Source organism: Oncorhynchus nerka, linkage group LG6 (genome assembly GCF_034236695.1).
Source record: "Oncorhynchus nerka isolate Pitt River linkage group LG6, Oner_Uvic_2.0, whole genome shotgun sequence".
NCBI lineage: Eukaryota > Metazoa > Chordata > Actinopteri > Salmoniformes > Salmonidae > Oncorhynchus > Oncorhynchus nerka.
The window spans coordinates 69500751-69525640 of record NC_088401.1 but is presented as its reverse complement, the minus strand read 5'-3'; the positions used below and the strand labels follow the sequence as shown (position 1 = coordinate 69525640).

The window sequence follows — 24890 nt, the reverse complement described above, 5'->3', positions numbered from 1 at the left end:
ATCTTTGTTGACTTTCATACAAGATTCCTCACTTTGTGCTTTATTTTCGTGAACAGATTTTGGGTAGAGTTAAACCTCGCTCCGCATCTTCCTCTGGTATGACATTACCGTAACCTTGTTCTTCGATGAGGTTTAAGGGTGGTTGACATCTAATATCTAGCCGCAACCGACAGGGGGCGCCAATTATAATTGGCAACAGTAATTTAGTTGTTTTTCTTCCGGTTGCATATCGTTCAACTTCCGAGTCAAATGCGTTAGTTCTAAATCAAAATACGGAGAATCTAAGGAGTTAGCAAGCGACTTTAATGACATTTATTATTTTGGATTTTAAATCCAGAAGCGTATAGGAACAGATGGCAGGTTTACCCCCCGGAGACCCGCAGTTGGTCTCTATGATCGTCAATCATTTGAAAACGCAAGGTCTTTTCGATCAGTTTAGAAGGGACTGCTTGGCAGACGTGGATACAAAGGTAACGACAGTTATGAATGGTGAATAGTAACAGGTAGCTAGCCAGCAAGTAATCTACAATTTGCCATTATACAGTAGCTAAGCATTAGTCTAAGCATTAATAATCTTGTCCAAAAGCTGTTGCCTTCGCTAGTTGCTACAATAGTACCTATGTTTCAGGTCGCGAGACGCTGCCCTGGATCAGACCTACCACAATCTGTTTTTTCAGACAGGATTTAGTGCACGCATAACCAATAAATTGCAAACATGGCTATGATAAAAATGTTGTTAAACTAGCTAACGTTATTCACTATTTTTAGCCTGCATACCTGAATTTAAGACAACGAGTGGACAACTTTGTGTCCAATCACCTCTCTAACCACACATGGAGTCCTCATCTGAACAAGAATCAGTTGAGAAACAACATCCGACAGTTGGTGCTGCAGTAAGTAATTCGTGAGAGTTCACATATGGCCCTATTCAGAAAGCACAAGTTTTAGTTATTCATGTGGATCTTAGCAAAAATGTAAATTTTCATCTTATTTCAATCTGGTCTCAGAGCTTTTCGTATTATTCTGAACGAAATCCAATTTAGTATAATAAGTTACTTTTGGTATGGTTACATAAGACAGATGGTTACTTAAGGTAAAATCGAAAGTAGGGTGGATTGATGAGCTTATAACATCTAGCAAACATCTAGTAACCCAAAGATTCCAAGTTCGAATCTCATTGCAAGTTCGAACTTTCGAATTTGAGCTAATTAGAAACTTTAAACTATTTTTTTTAAACTACTTAGCATGTTCGCTAACACTTCCTCTAACCTGAACCCTTCACCTAACCCTTACCAGAATAACCCTTTTAGCTAACTCCTAAACTTAACTCTAACCTTAACCCAACTAATGTTAGCGAGCTAGCTAACGTTAGGCGCCTAGTTAGAATTCGTAACATATCATATATTTAGCAAATTCTTAACACATTGTATGTTTTGCAAATACGTAACAGTGTACGTTTTGCTTTAAAAAAAACTATAATCTTAATTGTAATTCATAGTATTTCATACGAAATGGGTGATGAACAGCTACAAATGAATACATACCATACTAAATGTAGTGTCTCAGATTTACATACAGAATAGTACGAAACGTTCTGTGACCAGGTTGCTTATTTCCACAGGGTCTGTGAATGTGCAACCCTGTATCTCTCTATTCAGTCACTTACTATAACTTTTTAAATCATATGTCATGTTAGAACATCAAGAGAGAGTGCATCCGCTTTTGTGTATATGAACTGAATCCTCTTCTGATCTCGTGGCAGGTCTGGGATGCTGGAGCAGGGAGTTGACAGGATAGTTGCTCAGGTGGTGGATCCCAAAATTCATCACACCTTCAGGCCCCAGGTGGAGAGGGTGGTCCGTGAATTCATGTCCCCTGGCAGCTATGTTGATGAACCCCCAGTCCCGCCTGCTCCTGTAGAGGAGAAACAAGACTTTGACCTGCCAGTGCAAGGTGAAATACAGTTGAATGCTTCTAGGAGGTCTTTAATCTGTCTATTATTGTCTTGTCTAATTCCAGGAAGAATATCTTTCATATTTGCAGAGCACAACAATTTATGTGTTTTGTTTGTAAATGTAGATGGGATTGTGTCTGAAAATGGTGTGATTTTGGATTATTGTCTGACTTAACATTTGTCTGTATGACTCAATGATAATGTTGGATTCCCAGCTCCTTCATCTGCCCCTACTACTTCAATGGCCAGAGATGCCATGTCCATCCTGGATACCATCACCACTCTGAACCAGGAGGCCAGCTCCCGGGCCAGCTCCAGTGGAGAGAAGGGCCTGAAGGGGGGCTCTGAGAGGGACCAAGACCCAGAGGAGTCGATGCAGGAGTCTGAAGGAGGAGAGCAGGACATGAGTCTGGTGGAGGAGGGAGAAGAGGACCAGGACAGGAAGACACCAGAGAAAGAAGAGGAAGCGAAGCTTGTGTCAGAAGCCCAGGCTATGGAGGTCAAAACAGAGGACGTACAGGAGCAGGTGGACTCTGAGAGAGAGGGGATGAAGGGTGAGGGGGAAGAGGTTGGGACTCAAGAGGAGGCAGAAGAGAGAAAGGAGGGGAAGACCATAGGAAAGCTAAAAGATGAGGTACTGAACAAGGATGTTGATCCACTTCAGTCCCCCAATGAGAAACACCATATCAATCAGAAGGCCAGAGAGAGGTTAAAAGAAGGTGAGATCTAAGTCTTGAATGTTTAGGTTTATGAATTTGATGAAAATTATCACTACACTATGACATTGTCGAATCACTAAGTAGGATTTGAAAGCCTCATAGTTTCAGGTACCATTAACCATTTGTTTCGTGTGTAATTCTTCATCAGAATATTCTCTGGAAGACTCCGACCTTGATGGCCTCAGTGACATCACTGTGAGCTCTGTCCACACTAGCGACCTGTCGTCCTTTGAGGAGGACAGCGATGATGAGCAGCCACCGTCAGATTCTACAGAGGACGGCGAGGTCTCATCTGAAGGTCTGTTTGTGTACATGTATTATTTCTCAGTAAGAAGCATTTATTTAGAGATACGAATAACTGAGACCGTTTCAGATATTAAGTGAAAACAGAAGCTATTAGAGGGCAATATTGAAGCCAATATTTCCTTGTAAGTAATTAGTTTTTATTCTGTGTGATCTCAAGATGAAAAGTCTGAGAAAAAGAAGACCAATAGAGAGGAAGACAATGAGGAGAGCCCAGAGCGCAAGCCTCGTCGACAGGCCTACGTCCACAAGCCCTTCCTCTATTCCCGTTACTATAGCGACTCTGACGATGAGGTTACTGTGGAGCAGCGTCGGCGGTCAGCGGTAAGTGACAGGCTGATATTTATGGTAAAGACATGCCTGCAAACTGAAAATACAAAAGTTGTGGGCAAAGCGTTTTTGTGGCTGGGTTTTATCAAACTTGTTCTATCTATCTCCTTACCTCTATTCTCTCAGGCCAAGGACAAGGAAGAGAGGCTTTTCAAGAGACAGCAGAACAGGGAACGCATGGAGGAGAAGCGTAGACAGAAGTTAGCTCAACTAGAAGACCAGGGTACTTGTAACATCAATATATTCCACAATGTGCTTTTCCCTGGCAGACTAATTAGTGTGTCAACCTTTTATACCTGAGTCATTTGACTTTTGTTCTTGTAAAAGCTGAGGGTGTGGTAAATTGTCCATTCACTGTGATGTTAACTCCCTGTACAGAGAGCAGGCAGCAGACCTCTTCCCCCAGCCTGGAAGCTCAGGATCCCAGGGCCAAAGAGGCTCTCAAGGAAAAGAAGGTTCTTGAGAAGAAGATGGCCCTCAGTAGGAAGAGGAAATGGGACTCACGGTGTGTGTGTTTGTAATTGTGTGGACCTGTGGATGTTTGAGTTACTGGATACATAGCCATGTCGCTAAAGTCATTTAAATTTTTCAGGAAAGAGGGAGATGTTACAGGCAAGAGAAAGGGAGATGCAGCAGAAGAGTTCAACAAAAAGGAAGTAAGTGTTGAATGAATATCCTAACTTGTGACTGTATGCTCACCTTGGCCATTGGTTTAATGAATTAAATGTTGTTTATTGAGTTAAATAACTTTATTTTAGAATTGTGTGCTGATGTATTTCTTTGCTACCTCACAAACAGGAAGCAAAGGGTATTTCCTCAAAGAGCTTGCAGCACAAGTCAATCAGAAAAGTCTCTGAGTCTGCAGCATCAGAAGAGAGGCACAGGAGGAAGAGTGTCAGCACTTCTGAGGAATCTGGAGAACCTAGAAAGCTGGCAGACAAAAGCCGTACACATTCCTTTATCCTGGACTTGGAGCAGGGATCTGAGTCACCACTCAAACAGCGAGCTGCTGGAAAGTTTGACCGGCTTTCCCGCAAAGAGTTAAACCCTAAAGAGCGCAAGGAGAAAGAGTGTAGCCTGTCGGACGAGCGCTCCAAGCTTAAGCAAAAGTTGGAGAAGAGAGTAGTAAGTGAATCCCACACAGATGAACCTGAGCAGAATGAAGGGGCCCACATTGAAGTATCCTGTGATGACAAAGGGGAGAGAAAGTCCAAGGTGAAAGGTGACAAGAAAGTGTCAGTGAATGCCAGGGAAGGTAGGGCATCTGTGTCAGAAGGAGGTGTCTCTGACGAGGGGGCTAGCAAGGAAGCCACAACCAAGAAGGGGAAGGCTCCATCAGTTGAAGCTGCCAAAGTTGAGAAGGACAGAGAGAAGGAAAAGAACAGGGAAAATGAGAAGGAAAGGGAGAGAACCAAAGCAGAGAAGATTCCATTAAAAACTGACCCTAGGCAGTTACTCCGTCCGGATTCCACCGGCTCTTCTGAGGAAAGGTCTGATATGGAGCCTGGATCAGAAAGCATCAAGAAAAAGGACAAACACCCTAAAGAAGTCCTCAAGAGGTCAAAGAGCCACACAGAGGACAAATATGTAGAAAAACCCAAGTCTAAGCCAGACATTGAGAAGGAGAAACCCAGAACAGAACATGTTACTCAGGAAAACCAGAAACCAAGTAAGTCCAGCTCTGAAACTGACAAAGACTCCAGAAAGTCCAGGGAGACAGAGCCTGGAATGAAGGTAAAGATCATGGAAAAGTCCAGATCCAAGTCAAGGGAGGATAAGAAAGCTCAATGTTTGGAGGTCAAAAACAAAGGTAGCACATCAGGCAGTAGACCTGACGCATCAAAGGAAAGAAAAAGAGAGGGAAGCATGAAGGAGCAAAGGAAAGACACTCAGGAAAACCCACCAGAGAAAATGGAAGGCAGGAGTGGGAAGAAAATGCTTGATAAAAAGGCCCAAAACCCAGAGAAGAAAGAGACCCAGGATGAGAGAAAAGGACGTAAAGCAGATGAAAAGTCGGATAAGTCCTCAATCTCCTCACCTGCTATTACAGAACCTCCTCTGAAGAAAGGCCCTCAATCCAAAGACGCAAGCACAGACTGGGATCCCACCGATGCCACCATTACCACCTCTGCCTCTGTTACCTATGATGCTTTGAGTGACGTCACCCCTGAACTGGAGGAGGATGACAGTGAAATGCCACTCGGTGAGGTGGAACCACGTCCTTTGACAACTGGGGCAGATGCTCTTCTGACTTTGATGGACATCTGTACCTCAGCAGATGCAAGACTAGGCCAAGGAAGTGACATCACAGGGGCCATGCAGCGAGAGGCCTGCCCAGAGCTCTCCTTCCAAGAAGCAGACATAAAGATGAAAGAGGCAGCTCTGACCCTGCTCTCCATGGACCCTGAGAGTATACTATCTCCTACCTTAGTCACTCCAGCTACACAGGAAGTCGCAGAGGCAACCATACCTGCTCTGCAGCGGAAGGAAACTACTAAACCTGTTGCAAAAGATCAGGAAGATTCTGAGCATGTTCTGGAAATGGACGAAAGTGATCTAACAGTTACTGCCTCATCAGAGAAAATGGATGAACAGTCAAGGAGCCAAGGTAATGTGTCTTGTGACAACAGTTATATGGTCAGTTATTTTTTTCTTAAAGTATCACAAGGCAATGGAGAGTATTTGGATGACTTATTGTTAGTTACATTACAGTCAATGTTCTGGCCACAGATATTCTCGACACAGGGGGGAAAGATACGGGGGTGTCAACATGGACATTAGTTGAAGGGATGTCTCAGGTGAGAATGGCTTATGGTGTTTCTATTTCATTCTAGTTCTATAATATAAATATCAGTTAAATGTTACTCAGACTTTGATAGCATCTTTGTTCCAACTCTTTCAAAGGAAAATAAATCTACTGTTGACAGAGATGAGGAAAAACCAGGCCATGCTGATGTTGTTCCTGAGCAAGAGCCCGTATTGGGACCATCAGTCGACAAACAATGTATAAGATTCATACCTTTATCTTAACCTTGTACATTCACACTCCTCACCAACGGGTTTTACACAAACTCCCAAGTTTCCAGATTTTCCTACATTCCTCCATTCTTTTGTGTTTTTTTTTCAGTTCTCCACCAAATAAAGTTTGTGTGCTCTCTGTTAGTTTTTTTGAGTGTAAATTTGCTGATCTTTGTTTTTGCTTAGATGAGACTCAGACTGAGAAGACAAAACTGCTGGCCATGGAACATGAGTGTCCGGTTAAGATGGACATTGATAACATTAGTAAGTCATACACAACCGCAATAATATTCAAATACCAATCCTTAATATTATTTGACATACACTGAGTGTACAAAACATTTGGAACACCTGCGTTTCCATGACAGACTGACCAGGTGAATCCAGATGTAAGCTATGATCCCTTATTGTCACTTGTTAAATCCACTTTAATCAGTGTAGATGAAGGGAGGAGACAGGTTAAAGAAGGATTTTTAAGCCTTGAGACAATTGAGACATGGATTGTGTATGTGTGCCATTCAGAGGGTGAATGGGCAAGACAAAATATTTAAGTGCCTTTGAACAGGGTATGGTAGTAGGTGCCAGGTGCACCGGTTTGAGTGCGTCAAGAACCGCAACGCTGCTGGTGTTTTCATGCTCAACAGTTTCCTGTGTATTTCAAGAATGGTCCACCACCCAAAGGACATCCAGTCAACTTGACACAACTGTGGGAAGCATTGGAGTCAACATGGGCCAGCATCCAGGATGAAACACTTGTAACACCTTGTAGAGTCCATGCCCTGATGAATTGAGGCTGTTCCGAGGGCAAAAGGGGGTGCAACTCAATATTAGGAAGGTGTTCATAATGTTTTGTATGCTCAGTGTTCTGATAGAAATACGATTATAAAACATAACGGATTGGATTTATATGGCGCCTTTCTATCAACTGAGATGCTCAAAGCGCTTTACATAGTAGGGGGAAACTCGCCTCATCGACCACCAATGTGTAGCACCCACAGTGACCATTTTTGTGTCAGAACGCTCAACATACATCAGCTATCAGGTTGAGAGTGATATATGCCAGTGAGGGCGCTGATAGAATGGGACCAGGTTGGGAATTTGACATCGGGGTCTTACAATAAGTGCCATTGGATTTTAAATGACCACAGAGAGTCAGGACACCTGTTTAACATCCCCCTACGCAGGGAAATGTTCCATTGGGATGTCCTTAGACTAGAGGTAAGCGTGCCCCCTACTGGCCCTCCAACACTACTTCCAGCAGCATCTGGTCTCCCTTCCAGGGACCGACCAGGACTGACCCTGCTTAGCTTCAGAAGCAAGCCAGCGGTGGGATACAGGGTTTAGCGTCATTTGGTATATATTTATTTAACCAGGCAAGTCAGTTAAGAACAAATGCTTATTTACAATGACTGCCTACCGGGGAACAGTGGGTTAACTGCCTTGTTCAGGGGCAGAATGAGTTTTTTTTACCTTGTCAGCTTGGGGAATCGATCTAGCAACCTTTTGGTTACTGGCCCAACCACTAGGCTCCCTGCCACCCCTAGAACTGAAGGGGGACTGACTGTATTTTGCTAAAAGTTCCAACCCCCACAACCAAACCAACTGTAAAAAATAATAAATTTAAAAGCGTTTTGAAATGCTGTTAATATCCAAGCTTATGTATAGACTTTAGACCTGAATGCCAATGCATGTTTCATGTAGTTTTGACTTTGTGTAACTCCAGTCCTCAAAAGACTGTTTTAAAAGGTGATCTCTCCTCCTTCCACCATCTCAGATAAAGACCAGACTGAAGCACAAGAGGAAAATGGAGTCACTGAGTCTGTAAGTACTCATTCTTGGCAGTTTAGCACTCATGTTTTACAAGAGCACCACAGTCTTTTCTGGTTACATTTTTGTGATGGCTAAAGTGACTGTTACTGCTTTCCTCTGTTAAAACTTCTTAGGGCTGACAACAGCCAGTGAAAGTGCAGAGTGCCAAATTCAAAACAATAGAAATCTCATAATTAAAATTCCTCAAACATACATTATCTTATACCATTTTAAAGGTAATCTTGTTGTTAATCCCACCACAGTGTCCGATTTTCAAATAGGCTTTACAGTGAAAGCACCACAAACGATTATGATAGGTCACCACCAACTCACAGAAAAAGACAGCCATTTTTCCAGCCAAAGAGAGGAGTCACAAAAAGCACAAATATCCCACTGTGTATTCAATAGGGACTGGGTTGAATATCGACCAACCCCAGATTTCCCACTTCCTGTTTGGATTTCTTCTCAGGTTTTTGCATGCCATATGAGTTCTGTTATACTCAGACATCATTCAAACAGTTTTGGAAACTTCAGTGTTTTCTATCCAATACTAATAATAATATGCATATATTTGCTACTGGGACTGAGGAGCAGGCCGTTTATCTGGGTACCTCTGGGCACCTTTCATCCAAGCTACTCAATACTGCCCCTGCAGCCATAAGAAGTTAACCTTTTATATGTGTATTTCAGGGGAAGTGTGACACACCTGAAAAACCAAGGGAGACTCGACGTGGTCGGCCATCAAAGCTGGTCAAACAAGCCAGTGAGTCTCTGATGAGCTTTATGCAATCCACAGGTGTTTGTGTCACGCTGTTCTTCTTTGGTCTTTACTTGTTGTGTTGTCTCTCTTTCTGTTATGTGTCTGAGGAACGATTTTGATTATTTTGTTGCAGGCAATGCATCCAAGTCAGACGGACAAGAGGACGAGAAAGGATCCGACCTGTCTGAAATGGTAGTTATCTGCCCTCTATGACTGCGTGTAACATTTCATCTTATTGAAGCACGCAATCTTTATTTCAGAAAAATACATGCACTAAATTTGTTTGGTTCCTTGTTCAGGAGGACAAAATGGAGGGAAGAGTAACCCGCAAAGGAAGGCTATCCGGTCAGAAAGCTACCACGTCCAAAGACTCCGGTACATTCATTTAGACAAATCTGTGTTAATGAGTAAAAACGGAATGTTTTGGTATTCTTTTATTACACGTTCACGTGACATTTGGCCAGCTTCACATCTCAAATTGGGAAGACCATCTGAGTTTGTAAATCTTGTGCCCTTTCTGCAATTCATCAGGTATGGAGAAAAATGAGAAGGACAGTCGAGAGCAGCAGTCCAAGCTGGCTGTGGAAGTGAGTAAAGTAAGTATAGTCCCTACCTATCAGTACTTGCATTAGGTAGTAAAAATTTCACTACCTATGGGTAACGGCCAAAACAATGGAAACACTTGAGTAAATTAGGGATATAAAGTGTATTGATGCAGGTGCTTCCACACAGGTGTGGTTCCTGAGTTAATTAAGCAATTAACACTGCATCATGCTTAGGGTCATGTATAAAAAATGCTGGGCAGGCCATTATTTTGACTACCATGGCTATGCCACCGTAGGATGACACTAGTGGTCACTGAATGGTTTGATGAGCATGAAAACAATGTAAACCATATGCCATGGCCGTCTCGGTCACCAGATCTCAACCCAATTGAACACTTATGGGAGATCCTGGAGCGGAGCCTGAGACGGCGTTTACCCTCACCATTAACAAAACACCAAATGATGGAATTTATCGTGGAAGAATGGTGTCTCATCCCTCCAATCGAGTTCCAGCCACTTGTTGAATCTATGCCATGGTGCATTGAAGCTGTTCTGGCTCGTGGTGCCCAACGCCCTATTAAGACACTTTATGTTGGTGTTAATTGAAGAATGGCGCCGTAGAAGATGGCTGCTGTTTTACGGGCTCCTAACCAATTGTGCTATTGTGTGTGTTTTTTTGGGTTATTTGTAACTTTTTTTGTATGTAATGTTTCTGCCACGTCTCTTATGACTGAAGAGCTGCTGGATATCAGGACAAAGATTACTCGCCTCATACTGGACAAAGATTTTTTTCTTTAACAAGTCAGATGCAAAGGATTTACTTCAGACACCCGACAAGTCCCAAATCCCCGTCATTCGCATGAGAAAGAGACAGAGATGTCGGGGTGCCTTATAAGGATACGATGGCGAGTGGGTAATCTGCATCTACCATCAGTCCTATTAGCCAACGTACAATCATTGGATAACAAAATAGATGAGCTACAATCACATTCAAATCTGTAATATCTTATGTTTCACCAAGTCGTGGCTGAATGATGACATGGATAACATACAACTGGAGGGGATTACGCTGCATCGGCAAGACGGGGTGGAGGTCTGTGTATATTTGTGAACAGCTGGTGCACAAAATCTAATATTAAGGAAGTCTCAATGTATTGCTCGCCTGAGATAGTGTGGTCTGCAGCTTATCATGAGATACTCTATCTACCAAGAGATTTTATCTATATTTTTCGGAGCTGTCTATTTACCACCGCAAACCGATGCTGACACTAAGACCGCACTCAATGAGCTGTATAAGGCAATAAGCAAACAGGAAAATGCTCATCCAGAGGCAGCACTCCTAGTGGTCGTGGACTTTAATGCAGGGAAACTTAAATCCATTTGACCTAATATCTACCAACATATTAAATGTGCAAACAGACAAAAAAATTTGACCATGATTCTATCCTCCCGATTCCTGCTTACATGTTAAAACGAAAGCAGGAAGCACCAGTGAAGTGGTCAGATGATGCTGATGCTAAGCTACAGGATTGTTTTGCTAGCACAGACTGGAATATGTTCCGGGATTCTTCCGATGGCATTGAGGAGTACACCACATTGGTCACTGGCTTCATCAATAAGTGCATTGACGACGTCGTCCCCACAGTGAACGTACGTACAGTGGGGCAAAAAAGTATTTAGTCAGCCACCAATTGTGCAAGTTCTCCCACTTAAAAAGATGAGAGGCCTGTAATTTTCATCATAGGTACACTTCAACTATGACAGACAAAATGAGAAAATAAAATCCAGAAAATCACATTGTAGGATTTTTAATGAATTTATTTGCAAATTATGGTGGAAAATAAGTATTTGGTCACCTACAAACAAGCAAGTTTCTGGCTCTCACAGACCTGTAACTTCTTATTTAAGAGGCTCCTCTGTCCTCCACTCGTTACCTGTATTAATGGCACCTGTTTGAACTTGTTATCAGTATAAAAGACACCTGTCCACAACCTCAAACAGTCACACTCCAAACTCCACTATGGCCAAGACCAAAGAGCTGTCAAAGGACACCAGAAACAAAATTGTAGACCTGCACCAGGCTGGGAAGACTGAATCTGCAATAGGTAAGCAGCTTGGTTTGAAGAAATCTTCTGTGGGAGCAATTATTAGGAAATGGAAGACATACAAGACCACTGATAATCTCCCTCGATCTGGGGTTCTACGCAAGATCTCACCCCGTGGGGTCAAAATGTTCACAAGAACGGTGAACAAAAATTCCAGAACCACACGGGGGTACCTAGTGAATGACCTGCAGAGAGCTGGGACCAAAGTAACAAAGCCTACCATCAGTAACACCCTACCTAGTGTCAGACGTGTCCCCCTGCTTAAGCCAGTACATGCCCAGGCCCGTCTGAAGTTTGCTAGAGAGCATTTGGATGACCCAGAAGAAGATTGGGAGAATGTCATATGGTCAGATGAAACCAAAATAGAACTTTTTGGTAAAAACTCAACTCGTCGTGTTTGGAGGACAAAGAATGATGAGTTGCATCCAAAGAACACCATATCTACTGTGAAGCATGGGGGTGGAAACATCATGCTTTGGGGCTGTTTTTCTGCAAAGGGACCAGGACGACCGTGTAAAGGAAAGAATGAATGGGGCCATATATCGTGAGTTTTTGAGTGAAAACCTCCTTCCATCAGCAAGGGCATTGAAGATGAAACGTGGCTGGGTCTTTCAGCATGACAATGATTCCAAACACACTGCCCGGGCAACAAAAGAATGGCTTCGTAAGAAGCATTTCAAGGTCCTGGAGTGGCCTAGCCAGTCTCCAGATCTCAACCCCATAGAATTTTTTGGGGAGGAGTTGAAAGTCCATGTTGCCCAGCAACAGCCCCAAAACATCACTGCTCTAGAGGAGATTGGCATAGAGGAATGGGCCAAAATACCAGCAACAGTATGTGAACCTTGTGAAGACTTACAGAAAATGTTTGACCTCATTACCAACAAAGGGTATATAACAAAGTATTGAGACATTTTTGTTATTGACCAAATACTTATTTTCCACCATAATTTGCAAATAAATTCATAAAAAATCCTACAATGTGATTTTCTGGATTTTTTTCCTAATTTTGTCTGTCATAGTTGAAGTGTACCTAAGATATAAATTACAGGTCTCTCATCTTTTTAAGTGGGAGAACTTGCACAATTGGTGGCTGACTAAATACTTTTTTGCCCCACTGTACATACCCCAAAGAGCCATGGAATACAGGCAACATCCGCACTGAGCTAAAGGCTAGAGCTGCCGCTTTCAAGTAGCTCTAACCCGGACGATAAGAAAAACTCCTGCTATGCCCTGAGACAAGCCATCAAACAGGAAAAGCGTCAATACAGGACTAAGATTGAATTGTACTACACCGGCTCCAACACTCGTCGAATGTGGCAGGGCTTACAAACTATTACAGACTACAAAGGGATGAACAGCCGTGAGCTGCCCATTGATACAAGCCTACCAGACAAGCAAATTACTTCTATACTTGCTTCGAGGCAAGCAACACTGAAGCATGCACGAGAGCATCAGCTGTTCTGGAAGACTGTGTGATCACGCTCTCCGTAGCCGATGTGAGTAAGAGGAACAAGGCTATGTGGCGTGGCCAGTCCTCTTCTGGCTGTGCCGGGTGGAGATTATAACAGAACATGGCCAAGATGTTCACATGTTCATAAATGACCAGCATGGTCTAATAATAATAATCACAGGCAGAACAGTTGAAACTGGAGCAGCAGCACGGCCAGGTGGACTGGGGACAGCAAGGAGTCATCATGCCAGGTAGTCCTGAGGCATGGTCCTAGGGCTCAGGTCCTCCGAGAGAGAGAAAGAAAGAGAGAAAGAGAGAATTAGAGAGAGCATACTTAAATTCACACAGGACACCGAATAGGACAGGAGAAGTACTCCAGATATAACAAACTGACCCTAGCCCCCCGACACAAACTACTGCAGCATAAATACTGGAGGCTGAGACAGGAGGGGTCAGGAGACACTGTGGTCCCATCCGATGACACCCCGGACAGGGCCAAACAGGAAGGATATAACCCCACCCACTTTGCCAATGCACAGCCCCCACACCACTAGAGGGATATCTTCAACCACCAACATACCATCCTGAGACAAGGCCGAGTATAGCCCACAAAGATCTCCGCCATGGCACAGCCCGGGGGGGGGCGCCAACCCAGACAGGAAGATGACATCAGTGACTCAACCCACTCAAGTGACGCACCCCTCCCAGGGACTGTATGAAAGAGCCCTGGTAAGCCAGTGACGCGCCCCTGTAATAGGGTTAGAGGCAGAGAATCCCAGTGGAAAGAGGGGAACCGGCCAGGCAGAGACAGCAAGGGTGGTTCGTTGCTCCAGAGCCTTTCCATTCACCTTCACACTCCTGGGCCAGACTACACTCAATCATATGACCCACTGAAGAGATGAGTCTTCAGTAAAGACTTAAAGGTTATAGACCGAGTTTGCGTCTCTCACATGGGTAGGCAGACCATTCCATAAAAATGGAGCTCAATAGGAGAAAGCCCTGCCTCCAGCTGTTTGCTTAGAAATTCTAGGGACAATTAGGAGGCCTGCGTCTTGTGACCGTAGCGTACGTGTAGGTATGTACGGCAGGACCAAATCAGAGAGATGGGTAGGAGCAAGCCCATGTAATGCTTTGTAGGTTAGCAGTAATACCTTGAAATCAGCCCTTGCCTTGACAGGAAGCCAGTGTAGGGAGGCTAGCACTGGAGTAATATAATCACATTTTTTGTCAGGATTCTAGCAGCCGTATTTAGCACTAACTGAAGTTTATTTAGTGCTTTATCCGGGTAGCCGGAAAGAAGAGCATTGCAGTAGTCTAACCTAGAAGTGACACAAGCATGGATTAATTTTTCTGCATCATTTTTGGACAGAAAATTTCAGATTTTTTTATTTTTACAATGTTACGTATATGGAAAAAGCTGTCCTTGAAACAGTCTTGACATGTTAGTCAAAAGAGAGATCAGGGTCCAGAGTAACGCCGAGGTCCTTCACAGTTTTATTTGAGACGACTGTACAACCATTAAGATTAATTGTCAGATTCGACAGAAGATCTCTTTGTTTCTTGGGACCTAGAACAAGCATCTCTGTTTTGTCAGAGTTTAAAAGTAGAAAGTTTGCAGCCATCCACTTCCTTCCACTTCCTTATGTCTGAAACACATGCTTCTAGCGAGTGATGACTACTGACCCGTAGCACTCATGTCTGTGGCCATGAAGTTCTTTGAAAGGCTGGTCATGGCTCACATCAACACCATCATCCCAGAAACCCTAGACCCACTCCAATTTGCATACCGCCCCAACAGATCCACAGATGATGCAGTCGCTATTGCACTCTACACTGCCCTTTCCCACCTGGACTGAAACATCTACGTGAGAATGCTATTCACTGACTACAGCTCAGCGTTCAACACCATAGTGCCCTCAATGCTCATCACTAAGCTAAGGACCCTGGGACTAAACACCTCCCTCTGCAACTGGATCCTGGACTTCCTGATGGGCCTCCCCCAGGTGGTAAGGGTAGGTAACAACACATCTGCCACGCTCATCCTAAACACGGGGGCCCCTCAGGAGTGCGTGCTCAGTCCCTTCCAGTTTTACCCATGGCTGCATGGCCAGGTACAACTTCAACACCATCATTTAGTTTGCCGACGACACAACAGTGGTAGGCCTGATCACCGACAATGACGAGACAGCCTATAGGTAGGAGGTCAGAGACCTTGCCGTGTGGTGCCAGGATAACAACCTCTCCCTCAACATAATCAAGACAAAGGAGATAATTGTGGACTACAGGAAAAGGAGGACCGAGCACGCCCCCATTCTCATCGACGGGGCTGCAGTGGAGCAGGTTGAGAGCCACATCACCAACAACAAGCTTTCATGGTCCAAACACACCAAGACAGTCATGAAGAGGGCACGACAAAGCCTACTCCCCTGCAGGAAACTGAAAAGATTTGGCATGGGTCCTCAGATCCTCAAAAAGGTATATAGCTGCACCATCGAGAGCATCTTAACTGGTTGCATCACTGCCTGGTATGGCAACTGCTCGGCCTCCGAACGCACTACAGAGGGTACATGACCAGGTTGTCAGAGGAAGGCCCTAAAAATGTTCAGACTCTAGCCACCCTAGTCATAGACTGTTCTCTCTGCTACCGCATGGAAAGTCTAGGTCCAAAAGCCTTCTTGACAGCTTATTCCCTAAAGCCATAAGACTCCTGAACAGCTTATCAAATGGCTACCCAGACTATTTGCATTACCCCCCTTTACGCTGCTGCTACTGTTTATTATCTATGCATAGCCACTTTAACTCTACCTACATGTACATATTACATCGACTAGCCTGTGCCCTTGTATATTTTTTACTGATCTATTTTATACTCAACCAATAATGCAGTTTTAAGAAAAATAAGTGTTAAGGGCTTATAAGTAAGCATTTCACTGTAAGGTCTACAAATTCCTGTTGTATTTGGCGCATGTGACAAATACAATTTGATTTGGGATTATTTTATTTTGGCAGATATCTGTATAAGTACATGCATTATGTAATGTCATATTGCCCTTATACCCTTGCTCACATGGTTTGCTATTGTAGGATAATGCGGGTGATAAGGCCACAGATTCCAGAACGCCACGCAGAGGACGCTCGTCTAAAACCTTTGCGGATGAGGAGGAACTTAAAGAGGTTATATCATCCTTCACTGCTCACTCCCCTTCTGCCTGTGTGGATTGTATGTTGATGAGGTATGTGAGTCGAGTCTGAGGTAACCATGTTAGATGTTCTCTATACAGCCTGAGAAAGTGGAGGAGACCCCGCCTCGCAGAGGCAGACGGTCAGGTGCCCAGGCCAAAGACTCCACCACAGGTAAGAGGTTCCACCACAGCCATTTGGAAATTCAAGAGCTATATGCTTCCATAGCTCTACTCTGTGCTAGGCCTATTTAGTACTTTCAATCTCTCGTTTCTGATATTGAGATGGGTGATAGCTAAGATGCATGCCAAGTTCATCATATTTTTCCTGTGTGCCCCTCAACAATTCAATTTTTTGTCATTATCAACACATTTCACACAAAATAAACATATTACTTTCCTACACAGGAAACCAGGAGAAAGAGGAGGAAGAGAAAACAGGAGAGACATCATCGGAAAAGCCAAAGGAGAAACAGGAGGTAAGTTCAGTCGACATGATCAGTTTGGCATAGACCTTCATTCATTCAGCGGGGGGGACTCATTCAGCAGTGTGGTGGTCCCATTCAGCGGGGGGGTCTCATTCAGCTGGGGGCGGCGGTCTCATTCAGCACGGGGCAGTGGTTCCCCATTCCGCAGAGGGCGGCGGTCCCATTCAGCACGGGGGCGGCGGTCCCATTCAGCACGGGGGCGGCGGTCCCATTCAGCACGGGGGCGGCGGTCCCATTCAGCACGGGGGCGGCGGTCTCATTCAGCACGGGGGCGGAGGTCTCATTCAGCGGGGGGGTCTCATTCAGCAGGGGGCGGTGATAAAACATGAGGGGAGCAGGCCAACATCAACTATTTATATGGCCACACAGATCACTTGTTAACAGCTGATTGACTCAGTATTTCAGGTCAGGGCTCTCTGTTTTGTTGTTGTATCAGATTCATCCCCCTCTTCAAAAAGATGAGGAGGAAGAGGAGAAGAGTGAGCAGAAGAGAGGCAGTAGACGGGGAAGACCAGCTAAACCTCCAATCTCCAAGCAAAAGACAAATGAAGATGCAGAAAGCTCTCATTCCAAGGAGCCCACTGATACTCGTGAGTTTATTTCAATCCACAATATAATCTTACTGCAAGATCCAAATACTTTCATAATGCATGATTGGGTATTAAAAGTGATTGTCAACAACTATGAAAACTATCACTGTCGATGCACTTTCTAAGTGCATGGAAGGGAGTTAATACAGAACTCAGGAAAGCTTGGTCCGGCATTTGTTACAGTAACAGTCTCTTTCTCTTAGGCAAACCTGCAGTGAAGAGGAAGAGGTCTGAGGAATCTGGGGAGGTGTGTCCTTTTCACTTCTCTGACCATAAGGTTTACTGAGCCATGCCTGGTTCCTCTTTGACCCCCAGTCTCTACTCCTGCAGACCTCAGAGATCTGAAAGGACTGGATACATGAGTTATATGGGAAATTATAGGGCTAGGTGCAGCCATCACCTTATTGCTTACACTTATCCAGTCCATTTTAGATCTATGAATGCCGAGGAGCTGGTTAGAGGAAGGCCCCTGAGATAAAATGGAACCGTAGCAATTAGTCCTTCCATTGACAGAGAGGTGTGTGTTATAAAGTGAGCTTTGATTCTGTTGAAGGGGACCCAGCCTGAGGAGGAGGGGACCCAGCCTGAGGAGGAGGGGACCCAGCCTGAGGAGGAGGGGACCCAGCCTGAGGAGGAGGGGACCCAGCCTGTGGAGGAGGGGACCCAGCCTGAGGAGGAGGGGACCCAGCCTGAGGAGGAGGGGACCCAGCCTGAGGAGGAGGGGACCCAGCCTGAGGAGGAGGGGACCCAGCCTGAGGAGGAGGGGACCCAGCCTGAGGAGGAGGGGACCCAGCCTGAGGAGGAGGGGACCCAGCCTGAGGTGGAGGGGACCCAGCCTGAGGTGGAGGGGACCCAGCCTGAGGTGGAGGGGACCCAGCCTGAGGTGGAGGGGACCCAGCCTGAGGTGGAGGGGACCCAGCCTGAGGTGGAGGGGACCCAGCCTGAGCCTGAGGGGACCCAGCCTGAGGGGACCCAGCCTGAGGTGGAGGGGACCCAGCCTGAGGTGGAGGGGACCCAGCCTGAGGTGGAGGGGATGCAGGAAAGTGACCTGAAGGAACAAGAGGAGAAACAACACGGAGAGGATAGCGGTGAGAATAGATGCAATACTTTTACTTCCGCACACTGTGGTCCAAATGACACTCGATTAACCCATGCCATGTCATAAAAAAAAAACTTGTTCTGTCCCTCCCTTTCTTTTTCAGTGAGCCAGTCTGACGACCCGGAGAAGGGGACAGAAGAGGGCTCCAGTGATAACAAAACAGATGAGGTAGGTAGAGAACATACAGTCAAGCTGATTTTAGATCATGTATATTATTATTATTCTATCTTTGAATGGTTTTGATCAGTCTCAAACCAACCAAAATGGTGTTTGAATGGATTCCTCCCTCCCCCATGGGACTCTACCAGGGTGAGGAGGACAAAGACACGCCTCAGAAGAAACCTGCTCGTAGGGGAAGGCCCTCGAAGGGAGCAACATTGACGTCAGAGGAACCGGGTATGGCTCAGGGGGTCTAGGTAGTTAGGAGGATATGATTTCCATGGAAATTTTGTAACTTGGCAAAACATTTATCGATGGCTGTTGGAGAACTCTGATCTCATACATGTATGTATTCATTACAGTTTACTCTCATAGGAGCAGGTTAAACTGGGTGAGAAATGAGAGGGGTTGAAACGTTGTTGCATCTATTAACACCACCATGCTTTTGACTACTGTGTGACCATGCACACTTTTTCATTGTAAACAGAAAATACCGTATCTGAGAAGACCGACAAGAAAGAGAGCGAACAAAAAGAGGATGAAGAGGAGGAAGAGACGCCCAAATCCAGAACTGCGACTCGAGCTGCTGTTCGCCTTGAAGCTGAGAGGTAAACGATGTGTCACATGACATGCAGTGCGTGATATACACTACATGGCCAAAATTAGTGGATTCGGCTATTTCAGCCACACACAGCCATGCAATCTCCATAGACAACCATTGGCAGTAGAATGGCCTTACTGAAGAGCTCAGTGACTTTCAGTGTGGCATCATCATAGGATTCCACCTTTCCTACAAGTCAGTTCGTCAAATTTCTGCCCTGCTAGAGCTGCCCCAGTCAACTGTAAGTGCTGTTATTGTGAAGTAGAAACATCTAGGAGCAACAACGGCTCAGCCACAAAGTGGTAGGCCACACAAGCTCACAGAACGGGAGCACTGAGTGCTGAAGCTCGTTAAAATAGTTTGTCCTCGGTTGCAACATTCACTACAGAGTTCCAAACTGCCTTTGGAAGCAACGTCAGCACAAGAATTGTTCGTCTGGAGATTCATGAAATGGGTTTCCACGGCCGAGCAGCTGCACACAAGCCTAAGATTACCATGCGCAATGCCAAGCGTCGGATGGAGTGGTGTAAAGCTCGAGGCCATTAGATTCTGGAGTAGTGGAAACACGTTCTCTGGAGGGATGAACTACACTTCACCATCTGACAGTCCTACGGACAAATCTGGGTTTGGCAGAGGAGGAATAATAATAGTCTGGGGCTGTTTTTCATGGTTTGGGCGAGGCCACTTAATTCCAGTGAAGGGATATCTAGACGCTACAGCATACAATGACATTCTAGACGATTCTGTGCTTCCAACTTTGTGGCAACAGTTTGGGGAAGGCCCTTTCCTGTTTCAGCATGACAATGCCCATGTGCACAAAGTGAGGTCCATACAGAAATTGTTTGTCGATCGGTGTAGAAGAACTTGACTGGCTTACACAGAGCCCTGACCTCAACCCCATCGAACACCTTTGGGATGAATTGGAATGTCGACTGGGAGCCAGACCTAATCGCCCAACATCAGTGCCCGACCTCATTAATGCTCTTGTGGCTGAATGGAAGCATGTCCCTGCAGCAATGTTCCAACATCTAGTGGGGAGGCTGTTATAGCAAAACAGCTAACGGGGGGGGGGGGGCAATTCCGTATCAAAGCCCATGATTTTAGAATTAGATGATCGATGAGCAGTTTTCTCCATGTTGTGTAGATTCTAGAACATGGCTGACTTAAAGGGATAGTTCAGAAAAATGACAAATGTATGTATTCCTTTCCTTACCTTGAAAGTAGTCTATGGACAAGGAGAGACTGCTATCCACACTTGGGTTTTGTTAAACTAAATATTGCCACCAACCACTCATATTAGCGTCTTTTAGTATTTTTCCACAACAAGGAAGTCAATATCCCCCAGTTAGCATGTTTTAAATGTCATGTCAAAATCAATCAAATTTTCAATCACATTTATTTGTAAAGCCCGTTTTACATCAGCCGATGTCACAAAGTGCTACACAGAAACCCAGCCTAAAACCCCAAACGGCAAGCAATGCAGGTGTAGAAGTACTGCTTTGTTTTCTGCTTCTTTTTTATCTCAAAGTAAATAGTCATTGAGCTGCAGTTGAAGTCGGAAGTTTGCATGCACCTTAGCCAAATGCATTTAAACTCAGTTTTTCACATTTCCTGACGTTTAATCCTAGTAAAAAAATACCCTGTCTTAAATCAGTTTTAAAATTAAATCACCACTTTTATTTCAAGAATGTGAAATAAATAAATAAATAATAGTAGAGAGTGATTTATTTCAGCTTTTATTTCTTTCATTACATTCCCAGTGGGTCAGAAGTTTACATACCATCAATTAGTATTTGGTAGCATTGCCTTTAAATTGTTTAACTTAGGTCAAATGTTTTGGGTAGCCTTCTGCAAGCTTCCCATAGTAAGTTGGGTGAATTTTGGCCCATTCCTCCTGAAAGAGCTGGTGTAACTGAGTCAGGTTTGTAGGCCTCCTTGCTCACACACACTTTTTCAGTTCTGCCCACAAATGTTTTTATATGATTGACGTCAGGGCTTTGTGATGGCAACTCCAATACCTTGACTTTGTTGTCTTTAAGCCATTTTCCCACAACTTTGGAAGTATGCTTGGGGTCATTGTCCATTTGGAAGACCCATTTGCGACCAAGCTTTAACTTCCTGACTGATGTCTTGAGATGTTGCTTCAATATAGCCACATAATTTTCTTTCCTCAGGATGCCATGTATTTTGTGAAGTGCACCAGTTTCTCCTGCAGCAAAGCACCCCCACAACATGATGCTGCCACCCCCGTGCTTCACGGTTGGGATGGTGTTCTTTGGCTTGCAAGCCTCCCCCTTTTTCCTCCAAACATAACGATGGTCATTATGTTTCATCAGACCAGAAGACATTTCTCCAAAAAGTATGATCTTTGTCCCCATGTACAGTTGCAACCCGTAGTCTGTCTTTAAGGCGATTTTGGAGCAGTGGCTTCTTCCTTGCTGAGCGGCCTTTCAGATTATGTAGATATAGGACTCGTTTTACTGTGGATATAGATACTTTTGTACCTGTTTCCTCCAGCATCTTCACAAGGTCCTTTGCTGTTGTTCTGGGATTGATTTGCACTTTTCGCACCAAAGTACGTTCTTATGTAGGAGACAGAACGTGACTCCTTCCTGAGCGGTATGCCGGCTGAGTGGTCCCATGGTGTTTATACTTGCGTACTATTGTTTGTACAGATGAATGTGGTACCTTCAGGCATTTGGAAATTGCTCCCAAGGATAATCCAGACTTGTGGCGGTCTAAAAAAATATTGGGTGCTGATTTCTTGGCTAATTTCTTTTGATTTTCCCATGATGTCAAGCAAAGAGGCACTGAGTTTTAAGGTAGGCCTTGAAATACATCCACAGGTACACTTCCAATTGACTCAAATGATGTCAATTAGCCTTTCAGAAGCTTCTAAAGCCATGCTATCATTTTCTGGAATTTTCCAAGCTGTTTAAAGGCACAGTCAACTGAGTGTATGTAAACTTCTGACCCACTAGAATTGTGATACCGTGAAATAATCTGTCTGTAAACAATTGTTGGAAAAGTTCCTTGTGTCATGCACAAAGTAATGTCCTAACCGACTTGCCTAAACTATAGTTTAACAAGAAATTTGTGGAGTGGTTGAAAAATGAATTTTAATGACGCCAACCTACGTATGTAAACTTCCGACTTCAACTGTACATAATGCCTTTCATACACGATATGTTGCAAACAGTATAGAACAACAGTGGGAGTGTATCATTTTCATCTAACCACCACACAGAAAACAGCAACTAGTGTAACATTGCCCTTAACCATCTTCAGATAATTCTGAAACATTCATAATTAACTATAAGGGAGAAGGGAACAAAGTCTGTCCAACAATATCTTGTTGGGGTGTCTGGCACTGAGGTTGCAAGAAGGCAGTTCTCTCAAGTTGCTTTCCATTTGTATTTTCTCCAGGAACAAACCAAGGAAACCTTCCACCCGAGCTCGAGGTGAAGAGGACAACCCAGCAAACACACGGTAGGTTGATGTGTGTGTATGCTTGCGTCTGTGTGTGTGACAGGATGTGCTCATCTCTTGGTACTGTGTGAATCCTTGTTTATTTGTATAAACGTTATGATTATTTTCTGAAATGCTATATAGTATCTAGCAAACTCGTTTTTATAAGGGACCTCTTTATAATTGTTTTGACATGACCCTCTAATATATTGTCAATAGGGCATTATATATGTTGCTGCATACTCTTGCTTACCTGTTATTACCCTTCAGTGGGATGAGAGGACAGGCCTCGGCGTCAGCTAAGGCAGGGGGGCGTAAACGTGAAGCCAGCCCCCCAGCAGTGCGCACCAGAGGTGGACAAAAATCTGAGGAGCCCCCTTCCAAAAAGACCAAGCGATGAACAAATACCTGCTTTCCCCAAGCCCAGTTATTAGAATATTCACAGCGCTGTTGACATATGAGTTTTTTGAGTTTGAAATGCTTCTTTGTTTTTAGAAACACTTCACATAATACATACCGGTATTAATTTTAACAGATCTGAACCTCTCCCCTCTATTCAAGCCTGTGGATGTGTTGGATAGGAACATTTGGTGATGGCATGACAGTATGGTCTAGCAGTGGTGGTTCTCCAAACAGTCACCTGACCTGGATTTAGCTCATGGTGCTTTCCATTTCTATACAGTATTATAGACCCTTCACCATAGGCCCATATGTTTTAGATTGCACTGGTCATTTAAAGATGTTAGCTAATAATATCTCATGAAACGGAGCATTAGAGACCAATCAAAGGTCTTATGTGGAGAACCTCATTGACTTTAATCCTAGGACATAACACTGGAAATTCTTTGTCACTGACAAATCGAATTCTGTCTGTGTTGGTCACTCCAAGGATTTGCCGTCGTGCAGGCATATATCCTTTGGTTCCTGCATCACGTTCAAGGGTTTTATATTTCTTTGACCTATAGATACATTTCGATATCATTCATATAGAGTTGTATAGAAGTTATTAACCTGGGTATAGTCTCACAAGTACTTTTACAATTTGTGTTATGTTTTTGCTCATTGTTTCCGTACCCAGAAGCCTCTTCCTGTTACTGGACTTGAACATGGAAGTATCCATTCTATGAATGTAAAGGAGGTGTTTGTCTTCTCCCTGTGTTTTTTTTTCTTCTGTTATTTTGTTTTTTACTACACAGATTTGTCTGTGCTCCTAACTACTTTCCCCATTAAGTGATTTCTATTTTTGGTTATTTTTGTAATGTGTGCTCACAGAGCTTATGCCCTGTTGTCAGTATTGGAAGAGATTAAATCCCTTTCAAATGGTGAACAAGTGGCGTGTGTGGGACTCTTTCCTCACTTATTGACTGAACATTTTGTTTTTGATTATACTGGAAGGTATGTTTCAGGACATTATTAAATGTGAAATTAATTCAAAACCCATGACGCGTGTTACACTTCACACTTTGCGTATGCATAATTATAGTACTCATCATAGTTTTCACACAGTTACATCTGGTAACACTCATGAAGTGCCGTCTAATCCATTTTGCATGTTAAACAACTACGTTAAGCTTTGTTATTGTTTCAACTGCGGATTGCCCCTTTAAGGTGAGGTAGTGCTACTGTGTGTATCACACATGTTTTAACTGCTGTGCAGTTAAGTCTCAACTGTTATTTTTCAGTGGAGGTGTTGTGTGAATGGATGTGCTATCTGTAAAGTGTACATGGCTGAAGTCAACCAATCAGCTGAGGGGAGATGACATTCCTGGTTACAAATGGGGAATAAACTAACATGCTAAGAATGAAATATGCCACAATCGTTAACACATTACAAGGATTTAAATAATGACTACACCTGAGCCATGAAAGGGCCATGAAATGCTGGAGGTTTTTTAAAACGCTGGATGGAGTTTTCCGACCGTTCCTGCGGAATGCTTAATCCGATTCTTTAAGGAGTTCTGCTCAGGTATTTCCTGGTACAGGAATCCAGTCCCTAAATATTATCTTAACACTTAACGTTTTGGATCCATTTTCATTTAGTCACTGGTCCTGGCAATGATTGATACCATTGGAGTAACCAGGTACCTTTTTGTTTTCTAATGACTGGCTGTCTGAAAGGACTGACAATGGGGACTAAAATGTAAGGTCATAGATCATATTAAATGATGTTCTTTATGTAATTCTATGTGTTAGGTACTATTGTACCTAATTGTGTAGAGACCGCTAGGTTGGTACAGTACAGTCATGATCTAACAGACATTATAAACCGGGTGATTTGAGCCCTGAATGCTGATTGGTTGAAAGTTCTGATAT

At 44.0% G+C, this 24890-nt stretch overlaps 1 protein-coding gene across 2 annotated transcripts; it reads left to right on the top strand.

Moving 5' to 3' along the window:
• The first annotated feature begins 226 nt into the window (after positions 1-226).
• bod1l1 (biorientation of chromosomes in cell division 1-like 1) lies at positions 227-23907 on the top strand. 2 transcript variants are annotated; one of them, XM_029662464.2, is made up of 29 exons: positions 227-470; positions 769-893; positions 1763-1953; positions 2170-2673; positions 2822-2971; positions 3137-3300; positions 3433-3529; positions 3685-3811; positions 3899-3962; positions 4105-5914; positions 6037-6104; positions 6211-6310; positions 6511-6588; positions 8099-8145; positions 8824-8896; positions 9027-9085; positions 9193-9268; positions 9425-9489; positions 16078-16167; positions 16275-16347; positions 16581-16651; positions 17097-17250; positions 17454-17497; positions 17825-18338; positions 18453-18517; positions 18658-18745; positions 18996-19116; positions 22536-22598; positions 22848-23907. In XM_029662464.2, exons 1-29 carry the CDS (start codon positions 354-356, stop codon positions 22975-22977), a joined length of 5328 nt encoding a protein of 1775 aa, XP_029518324.2. In that variant the 5' UTR covers positions 227-353; the 3' UTR covers positions 22978-23907. The 2 variants fall into 2 exon arrangements, with proteins under 2 accessions (XP_029518324.2, XP_029518323.2); XM_029662463.2 differs by having other exon boundaries at positions 228-470; positions 17804-18338.
• The last annotated feature ends 983 nt before the right edge of the window (positions 23908-24890 follow it).

Excerpts from the sequence above, each read along its gene's own strand:
- bod1l1 (XM_029662463.2), top strand. The coding sequence starts at position 354 with ATGGCAGGTTTACCCCCCGGAGACCCGCAGTTGGTCTCTATGATCGTC. Across the intron at positions 6,105-6,210 it reads TAGTTGAAGGGATGTCTCAG|GAAAATAAATCTACTGTTGA; the intron begins GTGAGAATGGCT and ends ACTCTTTCAAAG. Across the intron at positions 9,490-16,077 it reads TGGCTGTGGAAGTGAGTAAA|GATAATGCGGGTGATAAGGC; the intron begins GTAAGTATAGTC and ends TTGCTATTGTAG.